This window comes from Myodes glareolus, chromosome 16 (genome assembly GCF_982192425.1).
Source record: "Myodes glareolus chromosome 16, mMyoGla1.1, whole genome shotgun sequence".
Lineage (NCBI taxonomy): Eukaryota > Metazoa > Chordata > Mammalia > Rodentia > Cricetidae > Myodes > Myodes glareolus.
The window spans coordinates 28695039-28721263 of record NC_142041.1 but is presented as its reverse complement, the minus strand read 5'-3'; the positions used below and the strand labels follow the sequence as shown (position 1 = coordinate 28721263).

The 26225-nt window shown below is 49.7% G+C and overlaps 1 protein-coding gene across 6 annotated transcripts in view; it reads right to left on the bottom strand.

The window, feature by feature from the left end:
* The window catches only part of Tbc1d2 (TBC1 domain family member 2), a 49132-nt gene extending 23168 nt beyond the window's left edge, over positions 1–25964 (bottom strand). For 2 of the 6 annotated variants that reach the window (XM_087897138.1, XM_087897140.1), the window contains exons 1-5: positions 25177–25700; positions 21718–21859; positions 12217–12364; positions 5248–5381; positions 4076–4272 (exon numbers count right to left, since the gene is read on the bottom strand). In XM_087897138.1, the coding sequence (XP_087753264.1) occupies positions 4076–4272; positions 5248–5381; positions 12217–12364; positions 21718–21859; positions 25177–25542 (987 nt within the window). In that variant the 5' untranslated portion in view covers positions 25543–25700. Of the gene's footprint in view, positions 1–4075; positions 4276–5247; positions 5382–12216; positions 12365–21717; positions 21860–25176; positions 25701–25802 lie in introns of those variants that run through there. The other 4 variants (XM_087897136.1, XM_087897135.1, XM_087897139.1 and 1 more) reach the window with 4 other exon arrangements.
* Between the last annotated feature and the right edge of the window lie 261 nt (positions 25965–26225).

The following is a 26225-nucleotide window of genomic DNA, read 5'->3' as shown; positions in this document are numbered from 1 at the left end:
GAGCGCCAATATGTACATCGCTAAGTGAAGCTCAGGAGAGTGGCTGGAAGTTAACACAGGCCTCAGGCTCTGTGTGGTGTGAGTGTGTCTAAGCTTCACTTATTGATCTGTGGTCCCACTGGGAGCTCCTAAGAGGGAGGAAATGGTCCTTGGGCCTCTGGGGTCACCGAGAGGTCGTGACGGTGGAGTCCCCACAACTCAGTCCTGCTGGTGAAGACCAAAGGTCACACACATAAGAACTCCCTGTCCCCTGTCATGGGATGCCTTGAATCGCCTCAGAACTCCGCCATCAAGGCCACCCCAGGTATGACACCTCAGCCTGACAGCTCAAGTTGGTAGGGTGCTTGCCTAGAATAAGCTATGTGGTTGTATGTACTTGTAACCCCAGCAATCAGGGGAACCTTGAGGAGCAACAACCCTTTTCTTCATAAAGCAACCTGCCTTAGGTTAATGGATCCAAGGAGGGTGGCTTTGGGCTGGTCACTTCACAGAATATCAACTTTCTCCTAATTAGGCTGGTGATAAAGATCTCAGTTCCCTGAAGAGCTGCCTCAAGAATTAAAGAAAGAAGTGTCAAAAGCCTTTCCTCAAGTTGCTTCAGCCAGGGTGCCTCCCATCCTCCCTCCAAGTCAAGGACCAGGCCCTGTGGCAGTACTCTGAAGTTTCTGGTCAGAGTTCCGGGGAGGGGGCTGAAGGACTGTCCCTATGTAATTTCCTAAACAAACAGCCAAGACCTCCGGAGTGAGCCTAAGTGGTCCCACTGGGGTCCAACCTTCCCGCAGCTGACAGATGGCCAACACCAGCCATCTGCCAGGGCGGACATCTTTCAAACCGGGTGTGACTCTCAGCTCAGGGGCCTGAGGCACCTAGTCAGCCTGCCACCTGGAGCTGTCTCCTGGAGTCTAAACCTCTTATAAAGCCAGCATGGGATTGTCCAGATGGATAATGGGATGATGGCTTAATGGGTACCAGAGTCCCCGTGGACTTACTGACACGGGAAAGCATTGAGAGTGCATTGAGAGTTTTCCAAGAGCAGCCCTGGCATTTGTGTCTAAGGCTAGGCCATGGCACTGGGAAATAAGGGAGGTAGCCTCGGCTGTGGGCAGCTTCCAGGCCTGCAGACCGGGCCTCAGGCAAACGACCTCTTCTAGGTCCCTTGAGCAAGGCCCCAGCAAAGGGACGGAGGCTGTAGTGGTAAAGATCAGACTCTGAGGCCTGGTTTGGGCCCTGGGAAGCTTGGGTTTGGAGAGGTCTCAGACCTCAGACCTTCGGTTTTCTGTTCAGGAAGGGAGGAGGGCATCCATGGTTAAGAGCTATAGCTGGCGTTCAGACTGCCCTGTGCTGGGACCAAACAACACAACACCGGCAATGAGCATACCTTATTTTCTCTTCCCAGAAGGATGGCAGAGTCTTCGAGGGCAGGGTTTGGCCCCAGTGTGCTTTCCACAGCATAAAATTTGAGGTAAATCCTCACAGGGCTTCTGAATCCATTGACGTTCATCTACTTCAGCTGTTCTCAGCCTTCCTAACGCTGTGACCCTTTAACATAGCTCCTCACGTTGGGGTGACCCCCAACCATAACATAATTTTTGTTGCTATCTCATAATTATAATTTTGCTACTGTTATGAATCATAATATAAATAATTGTATTTTGGGGTGGTTTTAGGTGACCCTTGTGAAAGGGTTGTTGAGTTCCCAAAGGGGTTACAACCCGCACACAGGCTGAGAACCACTGGTCTACTTGGATGGTTAAACTTAGACATGCTGCCATTTTTCCCGAAGCTAGCACATGTTCCTACCAAACACAGGAAAGCGTCTCAGAGGTGCTGCCCCTGGGAAAGCCAGGAGCCATTTTCCTCCTCATGGGTTCTGTCACAGTGAGCTTCAGCTGCCAGCTTGACACAAACCTGGTCACTGGGAAACACAGCTTCCACTTTAGAACTGCCCAGATCAGACGGGCCTGTGAAGCTTGGGGCCTAGACCGCATTAAAACTACGTGGCTGAGCAAACCACTGGGGACAAGCCAGTAGGTGGCTTTGTGGTGTCCTTCATGTTCTCTACTTTAAGCTCTGCCTTGAGCCCCTGCCATGGCTTCCCTTCATGACTGACAGACTGCAATATGTAAGACAAAACAAACCCTTCTCTCCTCAAGTTGCTTTTGGTCATGGTGTTTACTGCAGACAGAAAGGCAAAGTACAACAGACCCTGAGGGCCTGAGATGAGCCTCTCTCCTCAGAGCCCAAGGGAGGGGACACTGGCAGCTGTGGTGCACTGTGGGGTGCCTGGCATTGACCTGAGGGTCCAGACGTGACCTCTCCAGCAAGAATGGCCATCCCTCCCTCTACCAAGAGCAGACGGGTTGGGAAGTTAACAGACACGTCACAGTCAGAATGTGGGCCTGTGCTGGGAGTCACCGCTAGGCTGCCATGCACGCATCAGACAGGCTGGGAGCAGTAACATTGCTAGTAAAGTTGGCTAAAAGTCAACAGATGAACCACAAGCCCTTTCCTCCCAACTATCTGTCCCAACAAACTGAAGGTTTCCTGGGAAATTACCCAGTAAAAGTCTACATTTTGAAAGACCCAGACAACTTCCCCATGACCTTCTCCTTTGAATGGGTATTTATAGCCTGGCAACCTTTACAGGCCCCTAAGAGTCTTGCCTTCATTTATGGAAGGTAGGTAGACTCCAGAGGCATGCGGATCTCCAAGGGCTTTGTGAGTTCCTCTGGCCATTTGTTATGCCTTAGAAAGGAAGACCAGGTAAAGGTCGAGCTACCCATATATTCTAGGCAGAAGCGACAGGTGGTAACAGGACATGCAGTCTTTACAATCATGGTTCCTTTTCCTTTTCCTTCTAAGTTTGGCTGAGGAGCTTCAGTGACATGAATCTGGGGATCTGACATGCATTACAGTTCAACCGGACATACTTTTACAACACACTTTTACGACAGATCCCGGGGCTCAGGGGAGACCTGAGCTCGCACATCGCTGCTGTGTTCTCACAGGATATGTCATATGCAGCAAGTGCATGCCTGGGTGTTCATTTGCCCCGCAGCTGCCTCTGTGATGCAATGCGAGTCCCGGATGGGCTGAGCCCCTCCAATCGCCATCTGCTTTGCTAATTGTGTCAGGCCTGGCCTGTGAGGTAGGAGAGAGGGCCTCTCTAAACCACCTCTCCCCAAGCTGGGCAGAGAGCACAAGCAGAATCACAGATGGGAGAGAAGACTCCCCAGCACACACCACATGCCCCACCCCAGCCGGAGTCCTGGGCAGAAGGGCCAGAGAAGGAAGCTGGAAGCTCTCTGGGCAGCCAGAGCTCAAACACAAACTTCCGCTTTCCTCAGGGACAAAGGAGCCCACCAAGGCCCTACCTGGGCTTTGTGATAACAGCTGTGAGAGCTTCACTTTCATGATGCTGGAGAGAGGCGCCTGCCCAGCGCTGCAGCTCTCCCACACCCCTGCCCCTGCCGCTCACCACGTCAGAGAACGGCCTTTACCCGTAAAAACCTGACTTGTTCCAAGTTGAAGCCCTCTGAATGTTAATGCCTCTGGGCATACGTCCTGTGTCCTCCACAATGGCCCCATATCTTCTTTCTGTCTGCTATGGTGAACTCATGTGAAAACTAAGACACCTTTCCGGCCACTGTTCTCTGCCACACGCTGCCAGCGTTCTCTGTCCCGGGTCAGTCCCTCGGGTCTTGGTACACAGTCACCAGGTTCTACCATCCACCCTCCCTGTCACTCCTCCTGAGACCTCGCATCTCGACAGCACCTCCCAGACACTGCCTTGCTTTCATGTTGGATCAGACCACCCAAGTTTCTCTAAGAGGCATCCAAAATCAATTATTAAAGCAAGCCCCCAGAGACCCATGCCTTTGGGGGCCACCTATCACCTAGTTTGTGTGACAGCATGTCTCAGAGTGACAGACAGTGAGGCACCTCTGACCTCCACAGTTGTCCTCTGAAGACCACATACGAGCCGTGTTGGATTGGTTGATGCACTGCACAGTTCTTGTCAAGGCTCAAAGGCCAGGGGGCACAATGGGGTTCCCAGGAAGGGGCTGGGGCTCACCTTCTGTGACTTCAGCTCTTCCGTGAGCATCAGCACCTGCTGTTCCAAGGCTGCCACCTTTTCCTGGGCCGTGCGGCTCCGAGCCAGCCCATCAGAAAAGAATGGGAAGGTGTTGCTTTGTCGCTTAGGCTTCTGTATGGGACTTGAGGGCAGAGAGGACCTGGGGGTAGCCTTGGGAGACTCCTCCGGCTCTTTTCCTGCTAGAGATGAAAAACACAGATGTCAGGATGGGCAGAAACAATGGAATGGTCCAGCCACCTACAGCTGCCTCACCCACACAAAGGCACCTTCCTGCTCTTTCCCTATGGGTTATAAAGGGGGGAATACTCTTTGCTTTATTTATGAATCGTTACTAGGAATTCTGCGGGAAAGATGGCAGCGGAAGTCTTTAACAGTGTGAACACACTTAATGCCACAGAATGGTGTGATGGAAAGTAGTCAAACGGTAAATTTTGCTATGTGTATTTTACTACAATAAAACACACTTGAACCTGGTGTGGTGGTGCATGCCTGCATCCCAGTACAGAGGCAGAAGATCAGAAGTTCAAGGTCACTCTCAGCTATAGAGCAAGTTAAAGGCCTGGGATACATGAGACCCTGTCTCAAGGTGGAAACAAGCCAATCCTCTGGAGGCCCAGAACGCTGGAGGCGTCTTTGGGAAGGGAGACTCTTAAGACTCAGAATGTTAAAAAAAAAAAAAAAAAGGTAACTCATCTGAAGAAGAGACACTTGGAAGACTCTGAAAGCCTCCTCCCCAGTAGTGTGTGTGTGTTACAACTCTGCAGGAAAAGTCTGTCACATAACACACCCTGCTAAGGACTGAACGTTTGTGTTGCCCACAGCCCCAGGAGGAAGCGCCAGTCTCCTATGTGACAGCATTAGGAGGCAGAGACTTAAGTAATTGAGATGAAGGCATGAGGGCGGAGCCCCATGACAGGGGGATGAAAATGAAGATGAGAGGAAGATGAAGATGAGAGTCTCAGCCACCTAGAAGTCAGAGCACAGCAGTCAACAAGCCTGGAAGAGAGAGCCTTGACTAGATCCCAATCTTCAGCATGTTGACCTCGCGTTTCTCAGTCTTTCACCTAACTAGAAGAATTCCCGTAAGCATGTTCTGCGTGAGCCACACACACATGCTCTTGCAGGCAGGGAGGAGACAGGCCAGAGCTCACCTGGAGCGCTGGGGTCAGAGGTCGAGGGCTGCTCACCACCTTGGGGCTCCACACCCTGGGAAGACTCTTCCACTAATGGTCCATGGCCTATGGCTTGGGCCTGCTTGTTGCCCCGGATATTGTGCATGGTGTTTCTGGAAGGAGAAGCGAGGAGTGTGAGACTGGCAACCTCTCTGCCCTGCTTGCTGCCTGCTGGAGTGCTGGCCTCACCAGCATGTCTCCAACCACCCAGACTGTCTCCACTCTCAGCATCCTGTGTGACGCACCTGCCCCCCCCCCAGCTCCAAACCCCTTACTCTTCTCATTTATCCCCTGCCACACTACACTCCCACACCCTTTTATTCCTGGTTAACTTCACACATACATACCATGTATTTTTCTAGATTTATTTTATTTTATGAGTGTTTTGCTTGCATGTATGGCTGTCTTAGGGTTTTTATGGCTGTGAAGAGACATCATGACTATGGCAACTCTTATAAAGGAAAATATTTAATTGGGGTGGCTTACGTTCAGAGGTTTAGTCCATTGTCATCATGGTGGGACATGGCGGTGTGCAGGCAGACATGGTGCTGGAGAGTTAGCTCAGAGTCCTACATCTTGACTTGCAGGTAACAGGAAGTAGTCTAAGATACTGGATGTGGTTTGAGCATACATAAGACCTCAAAGCCCGCCTCCACAGTGACACACTTCCTCCAAGAAGGTCACACCTACTCCAACAAGGGCACACCTCCTAATAGTGCCACTCCCTTTGGGGGGGGGGTCATTTCCTTTCAAACCACCATATATGTCTGTGAACCATGTGTATTCCTGGTGTCTGTGGAGGTCAGAAGAGGGCATCTGATCTCTTAGCAATGGAGTTACAGATGGTTGTGAGCCACCATGTTGGTGCTGGAAACTGAACCCAGGTGATCCTCTACAAGAATAAGTGCTCTTAACCACTGAGCTATTTCCCCAGCCCCCTACAATATATCTTGACCATACATATCTACCCCATTCTCCCCCATTCCTCAGTACCCCCAACATATGCCCTCCTTACTGAGTCCCATTACTGTTGCCAGCTTGAGCATGAAGAACCTACTGTTGGCCATAACCCTGAAGAACAATGACCCCGCCCCCAACAGTCACCAGCTGCCAATAGCTCCTCAGCTAGGGGTGGGGCCTCACGAGCCTCTTCCCCCCACTGATGTTGGAATTACTGATGGCTTTATCTTGTTCAGGTACCCCAGCTGCTGCAAGTTCACAAGTGCAATGAACACTGTGTTTCTCACAGGCTTGGTTCCTGCAGCCCCAACCCCGCGTCTGGAGCGGTGCCTGCCCTTGTTGCTCTGCTTGCTCGTAGACTTAGAGCAGTGGCTGTAATAAGAAATTAAATTCCTACGGGGCTGGAGAGATGGCTCAGAGGTTAAGAGCATTACCTGCTCTTCTAAAGGTCCTGAGTTCAATTCCCAGCAACCACATGGTAGCTCACAACCATCTGTAATGAGGTCTGGTGCCCTCTTCTGGCCTGCAAGCATGCACGCAGACAGAATATTGTATACATAATAAATAAATAAATAAATAAATAAATAAATAAATAAATAAAATTTTTTAAAAAAAGAAAGAAATTGCTTCACGTTTATTGAACAATTGTTGAATGCACTTGTCAACCTAACTTCCCCAAATCCTATGGCCCAAAGGCCATCAGTGGTTCCCAGCTCTGATCTGCTGAGGCATGTTGTAAGCATTTCCTGGCAGCTTTCTGCTTTTGCTCTCTTCCTGGACCCAGACCCACCCAGGCTTGCAGGTTTCACTGACTCATGGCTTCCAAGGGACTTAATACACTCGTGCCCAGGCCAGCTTCAGCCAAAAGCTTGTTGAGACTGAGGCCCCACTCCTGACTCCAGACTTAACCCTTGTGCAGTTTATAGAAAGGAACCAGGAGCACCAAAGACTGACCTGAGAGTGCAGAATATAGCAAAATTCACAGTCTACCAGATGAAGAGGGAGCTCAGGTGCTTATTTTCCCTGACAAAGAGATAAAAGCTCATGGATTCTGAAATCAATAGTAAGGGAGAGAAAAAGCGCTCTCTAAGTGAACTGTTTAAAACTCAGGCTATGCAGCTGGGCAACGGTGACACACGCCTTTAATCCCAGCAGAGGCAGGCGGATCTCTGTGAGTTTGAGGCCAGCCTGGTCTACAAGAGCTAGTTGCAGGACAGGCACCAAAGCTACAAAGAAACCTTGTCTTGAAAAAAAAAATCAAAATAAATAAAACTCAGGCTATGCAAGAAGAAACCACCTAGAAATAGACCACGGGAGGCACACCTGTCCAGGGAGGGCAGCCAAGGCGTGTGGCAGGGAGGGTGATGGTGTCTGAAAGCCAGCTGCAGAGCATCCGTGCTTCCTAGTGGAGTTTTGTAGGAGGGGTTCTGAAGGCAGACAGATTTAACCCCTGGCCTTTGAAATTCCCCGAGATCTGTTTCAATGTAGATGCACACAGGGAAGAATCCGGTGCCTGAGTGACTGAACTGTGTTTTGAATGTTTCTATTGGTGAGTCCACAGTGATCTTACAATTAAAATCCTTTTGCCATTCAGAAAAAAAAAAAGTTAAACTCAGCCCCCCCCCTTCCTGCATGTTTGTGTGTAGGCCATGGTGAACACTGGGACAGTGGGTGTTTTCTTCATTCACTATCTACTTTTTTTCTTTGAGACAGGGTGTCTCACTGAACCCAGCGCTGGCCAGTGAGCCCCAGAACAGCTTCCTGTCTCTGCTTCCCCAGTGCTCTAGCTAGGGACAGGTGCCAGGGATCTGAGGTTTGTACATCAAGCACTTTACCACTGAGCCATTTCTCTAGTTCTCTCCATTATTATTATTATTATTATTACTATTATTATTATTATTACTATTATTATTACTATTATTATTATTACTATTACTATTATTATTACTATTACTATTATTATTACTATTATTATTATTATTATTATTTATTTTTGAGGCAGGGTCTCCTGCATCTCAGATGGCATCTCAGGCATCACAGGTTTACTGTGTGACAGGGGACGACTTTGGACTTCTCATCCTTCTGCCGTGGGTGCTAGGGATCAAATGCAGAGCTTCAGTGAGCCGAGGGGCAAGGGCTCTCTCTACTAACTGAGCCACATCCCCAACCCCACGTTTCTCTTGGCCCAGCCTTACTGAAAATGCTTACTATCACAGGGTATCCACCAACACTTTCTGCCTTAAATAAAGGATAGGAAAAAGTGAGATAAATTTGATATGGTGACTCTTTTTCTAAGGAGAAAGAAAACAAAGAGAAAACATTAAGAGTTACCCCACCTACTGAGGGTTAAGATTTTCTGTGAACCCTAGAAATTTGTTCTGAGCTATAACAGATAACCAGTTTTCACTATGACCCGTTACCATTTTGGGTGATACTGCACCCAGAGGGCATTTACTAAGGAGAGGGGGGGTGTTAGGTGGATGGGGAGTAGTCAGACAAAAGGATACAAAAGTTGAAAGACCTGTATGGGCCCCTGGCTCTGTTGAGTCACCCGTGTGAGACACATACTTTGAGAAATATGACAGACAAGTCACTCTGGAAAATCTTCATTCTACAAACCTGCTCAGATGCTGGAGAAGAGCAAAACGCAGTCCCAGAAAAGGAAGGGAATACGGGGACTGGGCCTGATAATGGATGGGAGGCTGGGCTGGGGTGAAAAGGAAAGGGGTGCACAGATCAGATTAGCACCCCAGCAAAGGCCACCCCCAAGGGAGTGCAGCGCCTCTCTTCAAATAGCTGCAGAACTTCCTGGGCTCCAGTTATTAGGTCTACTCAGACTTTGAGTTCTTTCTCAGTCAGGCCCAGCAATCCGTGTCTTTATAGGAATTTGTCCATTTCATCTAAGATTTCAAATTTATCCCATGGGCCCTGTTTATTTTTTGACAGGGACTCACTAAGTACCCCAGGCTGACCTTGAACTTAGAATCTTCCTGTCTCAACCTCCTGAGCGCCGGTCCTCCCAACCACCACGCCTGGCCCTACAATCCTTTTTATCTCTATAGCATTGGCAGTAATGACCCTTTGTTGTTGTTGTTCCCAACTTTAGTACTTTTAATTTTCTCCCGTTCATGACCTAGCTAAAAGTTATCAATCTTGTTGGAGTTTTAAAAGAAAAGCCATTTTATTTTATTTGTGTGTGAGAGAACACGCACATATACATCTGCCACAGCACACGTAGGGTGGTCAGAGAACACTTCTGGGAGAGAGTTCTCGCCCTCCACCAAGTGTGTTCCAGAGACAGAACTCGGGTCATCGGGCTTGGCAGCAGACACTGTCACCATCTCACCAGTCTGAAAGAAGATCCAGTCTGTTTGTTTTAAATAGATGGGTTCACAAAAAAAAGGGGGGGGAATGCGATTGTCTTTTCATGGATTGATAAAGAATATAGTCATCAGTTAGATTAAGATCAGCATTACGATGCTAATAACCAGATCGTGGCATTTGGTTATTGTTAAAACCCTGTTACAAAAGACCCCTGACTTCTTGGGCTGGTCATTTCCCTTCTTGGTTCTTACTCCCCCTATCAGAAACTCACAGTGCAGTGGGCAGGCTGGAAAGACCACCAACTGCCATGATGGGGATTACTGTGTGCTAAGCGCTGCTATGCATGGGTCTCACAGGTCACAAGAACAAAAGTTGGAGAGGGACTGAGGGACACACGCCACAGCCAGAGGCACTGGCTAAGTGGGGTGATGGTCACTGCTGCTCACACTTTATGTTGTCAGGAATTAAGCTTCCCCAGCATGTCACAGGGCTTGTGACTAGTGGTCCTTGGGTGTGGGAGAGCAAGAAAAAACCCAACTTTAGGGCAGGAAAGGACCTTTCTGGTCCTGGCTGGTATATCTCTGGGACAGGGTCCTCTCTACCTTTTACTACTATCTAGGCGGCCACTGTTCCTGAAGGGAGCATCTCTCTGCCATCAACCCATCGACTTTGCTTGGAGCAATTTAGATTACTCTCCTTGTACGCTGGTTCCTGGAGTGGCTGATCCTCACTGTCTGCTTTATTGGATCTGAATCACCCTGGAAACGCACCTCTCCGCCCACCTGTGAGGGTGTTTCCAGAAGGGAGACGACCCACCTAGAATGGGGTGGGGAGCATCCATGGACAAGGAAGGTTCCAGAAGGAATAAAGACGAGGAAAGGAGCTGAACACTACCAATCGTTTGTCTCTGCTTCCTGACTGAATGAAATGCCCTGGTTCCCGCCTCCATACCTTCCAGGACACCATGGGCTACCTGTTCTTAGAGGTTAGTTAGGGATTTGGTCATAGCAATGAGAAGAGTACCTAACTCAGCTCTGTTCTGAAAGGCTTGGCCAGCACATCCTCCAGGGTGGCTTCCTGCCAGCCAGGGAGATTAAGAATAGACCCCAACACATGCTCCCCCAGGGTCAAGGTTCTGAGAATAACAGAAAGATTTTTTTCTCCTTGGTTCACCTTCTTGACAGCCCTGGAAGTGCCCCTGGATGGAAGGGGAGGAGAACCCAGTCTGGGTCTAACACTGGGACACACGGCAGCTTGCTATGGCAGTCAGTGGGAGCGTAGTCTCTGGCGGTGCTCAGGATGCCCCTCATCCTGCGCTCAGGCCACACAGCGGCAAGCTCAAGGCTTACCAGGGCCTATGCAAGACCCGTGGGCAGGTTCTCATTTCACCACATCGTCTGGGGCCCCGGCAGTGCTTGCAATGCTGCTGTTGCCTTGTATCTGTGGCCATCACAAGTGACGGGAGGGCACTGCCTGGGCGAGGCTGTGAAACCACCTCCCTTTCTCAGTTTCCACATGCCCGCTGTTCCACTTTTGCGGCTGTGGCCTCCCTCAGGCACAAACCACCCATCCTGGACACACGCTGGCTAGGAGGTTGGCCTTCCCAGGTTCCTCTTCCCTTGAGCGTGTTGACAACATACCAGTTCTTCCCAGTATCTCAGGGGATAAGCCCTGCACCCTGGGTGCTCACCCATGATCCATGTCCCCTAGGTTTCTCTCTGATGGGCTCCATGCCCCTCTGTCCAAATGGCTGTGGTTAGCACTTCCTCCAGCCAAGCAGGCCCTAAAAAGTCACATCTCGTCTTCTCTCTAAAGCCTGCTTCTCTCTGGGAAGAACATAACTACCCTCTCAAACACACACACACACACACACACACACACACACACACACACACACACACACACAGTAGCAAAATTAAAAATTAAAAGGAGTTAGGACCTGACATGGTAGTTCATGCTCGTAATTCCAGCACTCAAGACTGGAGAATTGCTACAAGTTCCAAGTCAGCCAGGGCCACAAAGTGAATGCCAGGCTAGCCAGGGGCTACAGAGTAAGACCTTATCTCAACACCTTTCATTACAAAGTAGTTGACATGCCATGATAAAGTACAAGTAGTAGAAGTAAATAATTTGATACAAACTCATCATTTGATGTGATCTCAGCTATATGTGGATATATAGAGCTATTTACTACTGCTAAGCGTGATGAATGATTAAAGTATGGGTAATTTCTAACGATTGTCCTTTTAAAATTTTGTTTCTTATTATGAGGTATGGTGTGCCTATGGGTGCAGTAGGGTGGGTGGGTGCTTCTGCCATAGTACATATGGGGACAGCTCCCTGGAGTTGGTTCTCTCTCCCACCTCTATGCTCATTTCAGGGACTCAGGTCACAAGATCTGAGCAGCAAGTGCTTTACCAGCTGAGCCCTGTTTTTGTATTGTGAAACAAGATCTCTCTATGTGGCCCAGGCTGGCCTAGAACTCATGGAACTCCTGCCGCTGCCTCCCAGGCAGTACCTGGCCTATTTTTAAATAACAATGTGATTAGTTAAAAATAAGGCAACAATCCCACCCTTGTCCACCCTACACAGAACTCCACCTGATGAAGCTCACAGAAAGGGGGTCTGGTGGGCTGGCTGCCTCTTATCTCCTAGGGCACTTACTGTATTTCAGTTCCGAGATGCTTCAGGGAGATGTTCTGAAGGGCCGAGGGCATGGCAGGGACAGGCTGCAAGGCAGCTGCTGCACCCACAAGTCCGACGGGCGTTTTCACAGGACACAGGAACTCTTCCAGCTCCGTCTCCTCTTGTTCTAGGGAGCCGAAGACAGGCAGTCAAGACTGGTGTGAACTAGCATACTTGGTAGGAATGACTTAGTCCTGGGCTATGGGCGCACAGGGTTGTGACAGCTGCTCGCCTAGCGACCTTGATGCAGGCTAACAACAGCAAAGTGCTGCAACATGATCTATTTTGCTGCTGCAGCCTTCGCAGAGACTCTTCATGAACATGCAGGCCTGCAGGTTATTCTGTATCTGATGAGCCATTTAGAAGATGTCTGAAATGTCCTGAAACTTGATGCGTCAAAGGGTCTCTCCTAGCATCATCTTTAGTACCTTAGAGTGTAAATAACTTTTTCTGGTTCTTTTTTGTTTGTTCGTTTGTTTTTGTTTTTTTGCTTTTTTTTTTTTAGCATGTGCATGTATGTGTGTGGGAGCATATATACATGCTTGAATGTGTATTGAATGTGAATTGTGCTAGTGTGTGGTGGCCAGAGGTTGACGTCAGATTATCTTTCTCCATCTCTGTTTTATTTACTAACACAGGGTCTCTCACTGCGCCCAGAGCTTGTTGGTGAGGATATCTGTCTATTCAGCTTGCTCTGAATCTCCTGGCTCGACCTCCCCAGAGCCAGAATTACAGGGGGCTGGATGCCACACCCACCTGGGTATTCCAGGAGTTCTAGGATCCGACTGCTGGTTTTCAGGCTTGCACGGCAAGTCTTTATCTACTGAGCCAGCTCCCCGGTCCTTTATTTGGACGTGGAGACTCACTAAATTACTCACACCGGCCTTGACCTTGTATTCCACACTCCTGCCTCCAGTTCTCACGTACTGGGGTTACAGGTGCACAACAAGCTCGGCTAGAAATGAAGATTTTACAACCCGGGAGCAGGTCAGGTAAACCCTATACCTCCATACAACTGCCACTCCACTGTGTAACACAAACAAGTGGGCAGCTGAAGCGGGAGAATTGCTGTGAGTTCCAGGTCAGCATTTCCCTCCAGAGAACATAGAAACATACATGGGATATAATGTCAAATGGAAAATGCCAGACTTAAAAATGGAGTCACAGTTGGTCTTAATTACACTGAAAAGTTTCAAAATAGACTTGCACGGGGCAGGGATGTTGCCCAGATGCACAAGCTCCAGGATTCAAGGCTCCAACTCTCAAAACAAAACAAAACAAATAAACTTCTTGATCTTAAGAGTTGCTGGAACCTTCCCATCACTATGGTGCTATAAACTACGTGGATATGAACAAGATTTAAGGTCAACTAGCAGCAAAGACTTCCAGGCAGCTATCATTTTGAATCTACATCAGCTATTTGTCACAGGGCAGTTCAAAACTACCACCTAACAAAAAGTCACCAGGGTCTCAGGGTCTTACCACTCACTCAAGTGACATCAAGCGGGTTATTTTATGCACTGAACTGTTTTGCAACCAAGTCTCAGTCTCCTTAATCTTCAGTGTTTCTCTTGTACCAGTATGTAGATCACTAAGTGAGGAGATCATAGGCTGGCTTCCTGTCTGGGCACCACCTTACATACCTTAATGGGATTTCAAGGTGTAACATGGCTAAAGGGCATGAATTTTACCATGTGAGTCTCTTTAAAATACCCTCCGCCTATGCTGGGTGGTGGAGCGCACTTTTAATCCTAGGACTCGAGGAGGCAGAGGCAGGTGGATCTCTGAGTTCAAGGCCAGCCTGGTCTACAGAGCGAGTTCCAGGACAGCCAGAGCTACACAAACTACCCTGTCTTGAAAAGCCTACAAAAAAAAAAAAAAAGTTGGGTCATGTCCTCTACCATGATAAGGGCTGTTCCTAGTCAAAATAGTAAGTTTGTAAGAGCCTCAATACCTGAGTAGTGATTTCTTCAGATTTCTTCCTGGTTGGCCTGGATTTTGAAGATAAGAAAGAATGAGCTGAGCCACGACTCACTGCTCTGGAATCTGCGTGACCTTTGCTGCGTTAGCTTTTGAATGTCTTGAAGTTTTGGTCTTGCCAACCTCTCTCGGCCATCTCTGGAGACAAACAAGCCCTGATAACCGCACACAGCTGGTATGCAGCAGTTAGGAGAGCCCTTACCTGACTCAATAAATGCTTGGATACTGGGAAGAAGTGTGACTGAGGTTTCATGATGGGATTATGGGTGAGCAGGCTATTCTCAATTTATTATTTTTCCCACTAGATTTGCTACTGTAAACATTTTAGGCCTACCGTCATAACTAGAAAACAAATTTAGATTCATTAAAAATAGGAAGCTACAAAGAGAACTTAAAACACAGAGACATATTAAGATCGCAATCCTAAATACTGAAAAGTAAAGTAAAGATGCCTTACATTGGCAGATGATGCAAAATACACAAAAACAAAGGAGGGTGGAGGTCATGACAGGACATTACCACGGACCTCACTAGAAGATGGACATGGGCTGCCTTTCCCTCTTTACTGCTTCCCTAATATTCTGACAAGAATTCTTCTAGAGAAAGTGGCTTCAAAATGTTTAATGTTAAGGTAAGTTTCTACACTAAAAACATCATTTGAAGTGTAACAGAGAGGATCCAGCATCTCAGAAGTTAGTATGGACTGCTACAGAAAGGAGGAGAGGGCCAGGGCCACTTATCGGACACTTCTCCTGTGGAGCCCTTATCCTGAAGGAGTGAAAGCTTCAGGGGTGTGAGGCTGGAGAAATGGGCAGCAGTTCAGTGCACTAGCTGCTTGTTCTTTCTTTCTTCCTTCCTTCCTTCCTTCCTTCCTTCCTTCCTTCCTTCCTCCCTCCCTCCCTCCCTCCCTCCCTCCCTGCCTCTTTCTTTCTTTCTTTCTTTCTTTCTTTCTTTCTTTCTTTCTTTCTTTCTTTCTTTCTTTCTTTCTTTCTTTCTTTCTTTCTTTCCCTCTCTCCTCTCCTTCTGAGCCTTCCCCCATCCCCTGCTTCCCATCCACCCCTCTTCCCTTCCACTCTTCCTCCATCTCCATTGAGAAAGGGGCAGGTCTCCCATGGGCTTGAAGAAAGCATGGCACATCAAGTTGAGGAAGAACTAAGCCTCTCACCCCTCGCATCAAGGCTGGGCGAGGTAATCCAGCATGGGGAACAGGTTCCCAAAAGCCAGCTAAATGCTAGAGATAGGTCCTGATCTCACTGTTAGGAGCCTTACAAAGAGACCAAGCTACACAACTGTCACACACATGCAGAGGGCCTAGGTTGGCCCCATGTCAGTTCCTCTAACTGTTGGTCCAGGCCCATGTGCTCCCATGAGCTCAGGACGGCTCTCTCTGTGGATTCTCCCATCATGAGATCACCTGGTTCATATAATCCCTCCTCCCTTTCTTCAGCAAGACTCCCAGAACTCAGCTCAGTGCTTGTCTGTGAATCTCTGCATCTACTTCCATCAGTTACTAGATAGAGTATCAAGTGACAATTAGGGTAGTCGCCAATCTGCTTACAGTAGATGGCCGGTTCCAGCACCCTCTCCTCAATTGCTAGGAGTCTTAGCTGGGGTCATCCTTGTGGATTCCTGGGGGTTCCCCTAGAGCCACACTGACTGCTTTTACTGGGGACTGGAGTTCAGCTCCCAACACCCACCCGCAGCTCACAGCTGCCTGTAACTCCAGCTCCAGGTAATCCAAAGCCTTCTGGACTCCGAAGGCATCACACTGATGTGATGATACACACACACACACACACACACTGACACACACATACTAAAATAAAGTAACCTATGACTTTAGGGGTGGGGGAACTTTATCTGTGCATCATATCTGTAAAGAAGATGTGGGTATAAAAACATTCATCATCATAGTGGGGATCATGGGAGGTGGGTAGGGTGGGAGTGGAGGCTGCTCCACTCATCCAAGAAAACCCGTAGTCACTTAAACAATAGTTGGTCACACGTTGCTAACTCTCAGCAGGCTCCATCAACTGCACAGGCTGGTCAGTTGACTTGGCAGCAACATTCAAAGCCGTCTTTTCTATTCCCCCTCTCCCCAGACAGGAACTGGGCTTTTCAAGGAGAGCTGGAGGAAGTAAGAGGAGGCAAAGCTGCAGGATGCTGGGGCTGCAGGATGCTGAGGCTAAGGAGCAGGCAAGGGGAAGAAGTCACAACTCGAGACCCAGTTAGGCAGGAGCTGGGGCAGAGAGAGCTGTTCTGGGAGGCCAAGACAGTCCTTCCACCTCAAGCCAGAGCAGACTCCCTGGGGGAAGAACAGTGAGGGAGGGAGGGCTGGGAGGGCTGGGAGGGCTGGGAGGGCTGGGAGGGCTGGGAGGGCTGGGAGGGCTGGGAGGGCTGGGAGGGCTGGAGCTGACTGGACCTGCCTGAGGAGGGAAGGCAAAGTGTCAGGTTCCAGCACCAGTACTGAGCCTGGGGACAAGGACTAGGGTAACCAGATGGGAAGGTCATGTGTGGGGTATGGCTAGGAGGCTGGATCATGAGGGGTGTGTGTGTGTGTGTGTGTGTGTGTGTGTGTGTGTGTCTGTCTGTCTGTCTGAGGGGGGAGTATGTGTGTTTGTATGTATGCATGAGGGGGAATGCGTGTTTATGTATATACATGCATGTATAAGTGTAAATACGTGTGTGTGGGGTATGTGTGTTTGTATGTATGCATGAGGAGAAATGTGTGTTTATGTGTATACATGCATGTATAAGTGTAAATATGTCTGTCTGTGTGTGTGTGTGTGTGTGTTGTTTGTTGTTCAACAAGAGCCGAAATACTAGACCTGCCTTTGGTTAGAAGATCCATGGCCAGGTCCTATTTCCACAGCAAGAATTCTGTGATCTGTTGGAAATTCCTTACACCAAATTCCTTACAAGCAAATGAAAACTCAGGAAGGCTACTCTCTACCCTGTGTTCTTCGAGGTTAGAGTACACAGAAATAGAAAAGGATAAGGCCCCATAATGTGGACTCTGACCTTTCAGGTTTTAAACAGATTCAATATAAATTTGTCTTACTCGACAACACTTTAATTGCCTTCCCTCTCCTTCACTCAGAGCAAACAAAATCTGTTTCTCCCAGATGTTAGTACCTTAGTGTGTGTTTCTCAGGTGTGTCAGGTCACCCACACCTCTCTGCCAAGATCAACTCTGGGGCCACACTTAACTGCCCTGTGTGTCGGGCAGGTGGGGGAGGGGGAGGCATCACCAATACGGAAAGAGCAGCTCGGGGAGGATAAGGTCTGTGGGGAAGCCAAAGCCAGCCGGTGACATGAGCCCAGATGCAATTCATTTTTGCTAACCTCAGTGGCTCACTGGGGCAGAACGAGGTTCCTGAAAAGTGGGGTGCCCAGAGAGCACAGCCTACTGCAAAGCACTGAAGGAACAGGCACACAAAGTGGCCTTACTGCAGCCGAGACCAGCACTTCCCGCTGCAGACAGATTAGATGGCCTGGCTCCTCTTGCCTGAAGAAAGGCCCCCGGCGAGATGATCGCGCTAGGCATATCCTGCGACCCTCAGACTTCTCTGGTCTGAGAGCTTGGACTATTCCAGGGCTACAAGGAAGTCCCTGCCTACACACACACAAAACGGCCTGGTCAGGAGGGTGCTGCTTCTGTGGTGTAGCCCTGAATGCCCCCTCAGCTCTGAGGTATGAACCTATGGGGTGCAGTTTGAATGTTAGGGTTGGCATTTCCTTTCCGAGGGGCCTCAGCTCCCTCTGCTGTAAAATGAGACTAACACTGAGAAGACCAGGGATTAAATGGGATGACACGGCCAGGCTAGAGCGGTGTTGGTAAATGGGAATTTCTGATGGCAGACATTTATGAATAGCCCCTGTAAGGTGTGGCTTCCTTTGGCAACATATAATTACAGAAATCTGTCATTCATCCTCATTGTCCTTGGCTCTCTGGGGACCACTGTGTCGGTATAAAAGAAAGCTGGAAATGCTAAAACGCTGTAGGGAGAGACCACGCCTCCAGATTGCTCAAGGGTGTTGATGGAACTTTGGTTTTTTTTAAGCGGGACCCAGCCTCTGTGACTCAAAGTCAGAAGTGGATCAGGAGGCTTGCACAGCCTTCTGCTTCCTCAGGAAGGATGGGGAGGGGCTGAGGTAGGGCAACATGCTCCAAACAGCTAATCTCAGGCTCAGCAGCTTGCTCAAGACTCCAGAAAGAAAAGGAGTCAGGCATAGCGGCACACACTTATAATCCCAGCATCTGGGAAGCTGAGCCAAGATGATCACTGTGAGTATAAAGCCAACCTGGGCCACGTGGTGAGAATGAAGCCATCCTGGGCTATAGCAAGCAAACAAACATACAATGGACTCCATAAAGGGTTTTCTGTGTGTGCAGACGTATGTGTACATGTGATGTAGGAAGTTTCCACTCAGGCCCTGGGTCCAGCAGGGGTAGGCTTGCTACAGAACGGAAAGGCTGATGGAAGGTAAAGTCTGTACCTCTGCTTCCCACATCTCAGGCCAGTTCTCTCCCTAGGATACCACCACCCTGGTTATGGGGACACCATGTGGCCTGCCCCATGAGAAAAACAATGCTAGCCCCAAACAGGCCTAGTCTGTGTACTGAAGCAAAGCTATAGAACTAAGAACCTGGGCCAGGACTGGCACAGCTGAGGCCTTCGGGGTTCCACACCGTGTGGCTCCACACTGTCTTGGAGCCTTGTTCTTCACATGTCAGATCAACTTGTCTTTGCCCTGAGGTTGGCTATGGTGACTGTGTCAACTCAGGCTATAATCTTCCACATAGACAGGGATGCCTGGCTGTGTGAAGCTGGTGAGTATGAGCTATAGAAGAAGGATGGGTGCCAAGAAACCCTTTAAAAACCCTGCCTGAAGCTGTATGGTGATGCGTGCCTGTAATCCCTATAATCCCTGTAATCCGGGCACCTGAAAGGAGGAGCGGGAAGAAGCAGGGGGCTCATGAGTTCCAGAAAAGCCTCAGCTACATAGTGAATTCAAGGTCAGCCTGCTTTACAAGAGACACTGTCTCACAGAAGAAAAGAAAAAGAAGAAGAAGAAGAAGAAGCAGAAGAAGAAGCAGAAGAAGAAGCTGCCCAAAGAAGTTAATGACTATTCACAGCAAGAAGCAGCTACTATACAACAGTAGTGATAGCCATTGATGTGGGTGTACTGTTATAGTGGTCATGGTATGTAGGCACTATTAGGATAGCAATAGTGTGTATATGCTATTATGATAGCTACAGAACAAGCATGCATAGTGATAGTATGTACTATCATGTGTGCGTGCTACTGTGATAGTGTTAACATGCATGCTATGATAGTGTGTGCTATGATAGTGTGTGCTATGGTGTGTGCTATCATGAGAGTGTCAACATGCATGCTATGATAGTGTGTACTATGGTATGTGCTACCGTGATAGTGTCAACATACATGGTATGATAGTACTAGCACACATGTGCTTGTAGGCACTACGATGACAATAACAGCATAAACAACGTGTGTGTGTCACACACCAAAATGCATCATGAGTGTCGCTACCGTGTACTAGGCCTGTGTGCCTGACATTGCATGTTACAGTCCTTTTCTCAGGCATAAAAATGCATTTATTCTCACAGTCACTCTGCAAATAAAAATTGTGCCAGACCGGACACTAACAAGGACTAGGCACACTAGTCTTAAGGACTAGTGGAGACTGACAAGGACACTGGTAATGGGAAAACATGAGACAGATCTCCCTGCAAGGTTTGAAAAAGTTTCAAGGGCTTACACCGAGTCTCGATGGCAAAGGCCCAGCAGGCATCTGAGTGGAAGTTGACAAGATGAGAGGACATGAGCCTCACCTTACAGAATAATCAGGGACTGGTCAGGCCAGACAGAGGGACATGAGAACCTCCTGCTAGAGCATGGGGGACACTGGGAGACACTGGGAGACACTGGGGGCTGGCAGAGATGTGATGGGGCTTAGGGAACTAGCCCTAGGCAGTGTGTAAGAGCCTGCACATCTGGGTGGCTTTTCATTTTAGAAAGCCCACTCAGACTACGGGGACAGGCTCGGACACAGGCCCTGAGAGGGGACACTACCGAAGAGAGCAGGATGCTAGGGTTTCCTAGCTGAGAGATCTAACCTAGGAATGGCAGTGAGGGGACCTGGAACTGACAGGCAGTTTAAGGGGCAAGAGGCCCAGGGCAGCTCCTGATTGGACTGGCTGGTAGAAACCGAGGAAGGGTGGGGGTGTGGCCTGCTGTTGTGGGTGGGCACACACGGGCATCTACCAAGGGAGGGGGAACTCTCACAGGCAGGTGTGCTCAATATCGGACATGTGACGCTCTATCCTGGCTAACTGGCCTGAAGTTGTGGCATTTTAGACACTGACTCTGTACTGGGACCTAACTGATTATGCATGCTGTTACCATGGTAGCTGTGGGGTAGTCCATCCCCCACATCTATCAGCATGTGGTGGGAGGAAGTGTGACTTCCAGGTTTCTCCATGTTGGGATATCCTAGAACTTACAACAAGTTGTGATGGCTCATGTTTACTATCCTTGCACTTGGCAGGCTGAGGTAGGGTTGAGAGCTTTGAGGTCAATCTGGGCTACACAGCAAGAACGTGCCTGTCTCCAAATCCAAGGGCAAAGAATAATAGTTTAGTGGCAGAGTGCTTGGCTAGCGCTCATGAAGTCCTGGATTCAACCCCTCACACACACACACACACACACACACACACACACACACACACAGAGAGAGAGAGAGAGAGAGACTGCACTTGTAGGTAATATGAACTTTGATCTCTGAAATCATCAGGGTTAAAGTAACAAATACTCCAAACCATTACAAAATGCCCTAGAAACCCACAGCATGGCACTTTTGCTTTGTTGTTGTTTTGTTTTGTTTTGTTTTTGTTTTTTCAAGACAAGGTTTCTCTGTAGCTTTGGTGCCTGTTCTGGAACTAGCTCTTGTAGACCACACTGGCCTCAAACTCACAGAGATCTGCTTGCCTCTGCCTCCCGAGTGCTAGAATTAAAGGCGTGCGTCACCACCGCCAGGTTTGCACGGCACTTTTGCACTGACCCTTCCTTCTCACAACTCCGGGCAGGAGTAACTTCTTGAGATATGCTCGGGATATCACAATGTTCTATTGGGTTCTGACCATAGGCAGGCATTGTTCTAAGCGTTTGAGGTCCATGGATTCAGCCAAGCTTCGGAAGAGCACCAAGATGGGTATAATTTATCCACTTCATTTGGTAGAGAAGGAAACTGAAGCCCAGACAGGCTTGGAAACTTGCCTGACATCATCCCACAGCTGAGACCTGAACTCAAGTAGTTGACCTTTGAGCCCATATTCCTGTCCTAACTGATCTTATATTCCATTCCCGGTTCCACTCCTTGGCGAACAGGGCTCCTCCCATGCTCCCAGCAGTAAGGGAAAGGCCTGGCTAGCAAATGCTTGCGTAGGTGGCAGGAGGTCAGCCCATTGGTACCTAGCTTGAGGTGCAGGGTGGGCCCATTCCCAGACAGGCCGGCAGCAGGGGTGACGGGAAGTGCAGGTGGGCTGTTGTGGAACTCCCAGCGCTTCATCTGTAGCTGCTGTAGCCAGTATAGCATCACTTGTTTGGTGGCGGCCTAAGAAGCACAAGCATTAGTTAGTCAGGTCCCAGGCCTGCAGGGTGGCACTAGGCACGGCCTTCAGAGATCACAGACGTTTAGGAACTTTGTCCTGCCCAGAAAAAAAAAATCCATCAGCACTGAAGGTCTGCATCCACTTCTGGAACATCACAGAAAAGAACCAGGCTCTGGTTTCCTGCTTAGGCTCCTCATGTCTCTGCCTCTGTTTCCTTGAGCGTTTTGTAGGGACAGTACTACTGATTTTATAGAGTGCTTATGAAGACAAAATAGGGGGAATAGAGTGCTTGGCACAGTGCCTGGTACACGGCAGGTGCACAAATGCATTCCTTAGACGGAGAAAGAGAGGTACCATGAGAGAGGAGAGAGCTGGGAACTGTGACCTGGAGGGCCCAGCGACTGCCACTCTCCTTGTGTGACAGCCCCAAGTACTAGCTGCCTTTCTGTGGGATGGGGGTAATCCCACCTACTGCAGGGCTACACCAGCTCCTGACTCTGGATGGGGGCAGGAAAGCCCCATACGCACTGTGCTAACACACACTGGAAACCTGCCCCACTCCAACAAGTCAGCAGCTGATATCAGTCATTTCCTTCCCAACTAATAACCCAAACGGTTGTTCTTACATCCATTAGCTCGCTGGATCTTCTAGGGAGACAGTAGACGTGATCGGCCCTTTTCCCAGATGGAGGCACAAGTGGTCCAGGCATGTAGTGGCTATGGCATGCTGGCCCAAGAACAAGGCCTTTCCACTGTAGAGCAGAGCTTTATTTCAGACCTAATTTCAAAGGCATGAGCTTATGTGGGCACGGATGATGGACAGCTCACGGAAGTAGACCGTGAGGCTCGTGGAGCCGTCCACAGTCAAGGCTACAAAAGAACAGCAACAGGCTACAGAGCGACCAGGGCAAGCTCCCTCTTTGAAGAGGGCCACACATGCGGTGTGACTTGGGTGGGGAGAGAGGTTGCCACAGTAAGCTTCAGCTGTCAACATAACGCACAAACGAAGAGTCACCTGGGAAAAGAGAACCTTAACTGAAGAACTGTCCAGATCAGATTGGCCTGTGGCCATGTCTATGATACAGGAGAGCCCAGGCCACCGCGGGTGGTGCCATGCCTAGGCAGGCATGTCTGTATAAAAAGATAGCTGAGCAGGCCAGAAAGAGTAAGCCAGTAAGTACTGTTCCACTATGGTCTTCACCTTAGCTACTGCTTCCAGGTTCCTGTTTGAGTTCCTGCCCTTCAGCAAAGGACCGGGACGTTAAATAATTCTAACAAACCTTTTCTTTCCCCCAAATTGCTTTCGGTCGTGGTATTTCTCAAGGCAACAGAAATTCAACGAGAACCAGGGTATTTCTATGATAGTCCTCTGGCCTGTTACGCAGACATCAGTAGGATGCCTGTCAGCCTTTCCTTTTCATACACTGTTCCTCCAAAGCTTCAATTGCTCTCGGGCATCACCAGACCTGATAATCCCCAGCCAAGCACAAGCACCTCATTTTATTCCTGAACTCGCCTGACACATTCACACCGAGCCACTGCTCTGTCAGAGGCTCTACTGACACTGGAAACCCTGTGGCAGGCCAGCACACGTGATCTTGGTTCACAGTGAGGTTCAGAAAGGAGCCCTTAGATCTTCTGGCCAGATTTACTTCAGATAAGACAGATCTGAGTGTCCTACAGTCTCCTCACCCTGAGGTCTCTCTCTCTCTCCTGTCAGCACTACCCCCATCATGCAACCACCGGTTACGAACTCCTCCATCTGCTTTTTCTCCAGGGTCACAGCTCCTGCTCAGCCACCATACCCTCCTGGTTACTCTCTGAGGGGCTCTCAGACTACCAGTTTCCTCTCCCCCCAATTTGTTCCCTGCCCAACAGCCAGGCTGAGTTCTCTAAACCCTCTAATCTCGTTGCACTCCCTTAGTGTAAGGCTCTTAGACAACCTCTACAGCCTACTGGACAAAGTCTAAGCTCTTGAGCTGAATTCACCAGTGTCTCCTTCTTCATCTCCATCTTCTGGGTCAGGCTCCTGTGGCTTGCCTGGATGAATGCTCAGGGTTACACTGTGTTTTCCCATCTTAGCTCACAGGCTCCCTCAGCATCATTGCCTTGATCATTTGCCTGTCCAAAAGCCCATTATTTCTCTCATTTAAGGAGTGCCTTTTTGAAGAGCTCCCCACCTCATGTGGAGGCGCTGACCCCTCCTGTCACCACAATCTCACTGCCCAGATTCTTCACAGTGTCTCCAAAGGCATTTAAATACGCTGCCAGTTTTCCCATCACACCTTATGCTGTTTGAGAAGAAGGGGTAGAGGCAAACAAGTCAGACTTGTTCCACACCCCAGAGCCTAATGTGTGGACTCCCGGAACAGTAAAAACCATGTGCTGAGAGGCCCTGTCCACAGCACTTGTCTTATGGAACGAGCAAGACCTAAGGCCCACAAGACCTCTAAAACATCCTTTCTGGCCTAAACGTCTGAGTTTCCATTATTTTAAAAGCAACCTCCTCCCTTCTCTCCTGGAGCCTAGTTAACTAGCCACACCCTGCAAGGAAAGGAGAAGCAAAACCTGTGGGCATCCCAGTGTCTGGACAGCATCAAGCTGGGGGAATAGGGAGCAGGAGCAGAGGCGGTGGGGAGGAAGACCTTCATTCTTACACTCTTGAGCCTCAAGAACTAAGCCATCCCCCTCCCCCGCATCTGTCTTCCCAGTTAAGTGAAAAGCCATTTCCTCTCAACTTCGTAGATTCTGACCTGGGGCTCCACCACCCTGTGTGTGTGCCTATGTGTTTATTTAAACAACATTTACTAAGAACTCACCAGTTCAGACATGCCTGGACAAACAACTTAGACTGATCGCTAAACTTACATATTTTTCCTCCTAACCCCTGCCCATGTCTGCGTTTGCTCCCGTTGGCCAAACCACCAAGACATGAATCAGATCCGGCCTTAAAGAAGGCAACCACAAATCTTGACTCTTGCTTTAGTACCAAGGAAGTAAGTCAAGGAAACTGGGTGGTTAGGTACCATCAAAGTAAAGCTTTGATACAGCACTGGAAGACTCCAAAAGTGGATCCCATCGTTTGTAAATGCCCGGTCTGAGCTATACCCTTTTGGCTATGTCTCAGTTTCTGGCTCCATAAAATGAGTCCCTCACCCTTGCCTGTGGGAAGGCAATAAGGAAACAGCGTGAAGACTCTGTGGCAAAGCTCCAGGCTCTAGGCACATGGCCGTAATCACTGTCCAGGTCAATTTAGGGTGCCCAGGCATTGGCCCTGCAAACTAGCTCAAACTGGAAAAGAGAGAAAAGTTCCATTTACCTTGAGGGTAATAACCCGGTTGGGAGTCTTGACTTCGAAAGTGCCCTCATCCTCAGCGTCCACCTTGCAATCAAAGACGGCACTGGAGAGGTCGATACTGTCCAATGGGTTAGCATCCTGAGCGGTGCGCGAATAATACAGGTGACACTTCTTCTCGTCGTAGAAGAACCAGCGGCATTTCCAGCCCTTGATGGGCCCTTTGCCACCAAACTTACTTAAATACCCACAGAGTTTCTTGGGGACCGTGTCTAGTGGCTGGGCACAGCCCTCTGAGTCTTCCGGAGGCACCACCTCGGGCTCCCTGGCCGAGCTGGGAGGTTGTGTGGACTCGGAGGGAGAAGGGGTGCACTCGGGGTCCTTCTCCATCGCTGCTGGCCCGCTGCACAGGCCTGCAGCACCGGAATCTCGAAGGTCTGGCGGGCACCTGGGAACCGACCGACACCTGGCTGGGGCGGAGTCGGTCCAGCCCGGCCCCCAGAAGAAGGCGGAGAGCCCCAGTCGGCGGCCGGGAGAGCGCGGCAGACACCTGACTACAAACCCCGCTCCCCGGCAGGCCCCGCCCCTATGCCCTGTCACGCGAGGACCCGCCCTCGACCCCGCCCCTCGGCCCCGCCCACGCAACCTACTTCCGGCTTTTCCTCCACGTCGTCGGCCATGCTGGCTACGCACGTCTGTCGTGTATGCAGGCGCTTCGGTGTAAAGACAAGGTGGCTTCGAGGTGCTTTAGCTGTGGGAGGGGATGCGGGGAGACACACCACCCCCTGGCTATGCAACCGTGAGGCTCGTGTGCCAGCACAGGGGATGGCGTCCTCTGTGGCCGCCACCCTACGGGTGCCGCGCGAGCCAACGTTGGACGGCGCATCGCGCAGCCATTGGCGGAGTGAACGCGGGGCGGGGAAGCTCCGTTTCCGGCGCGAGTTTGTCCCCGCTGAGAAAGTTTGGAATTCTTCTCTGTGCCCTCCCTCTTTCCGTGAGGTCGGCCCACGGCCTTCACCGCCCCTTTCTCGGCTCGCCTTGCCTCGGGCGTCCAGTACGCTGCTGAGGTCGCC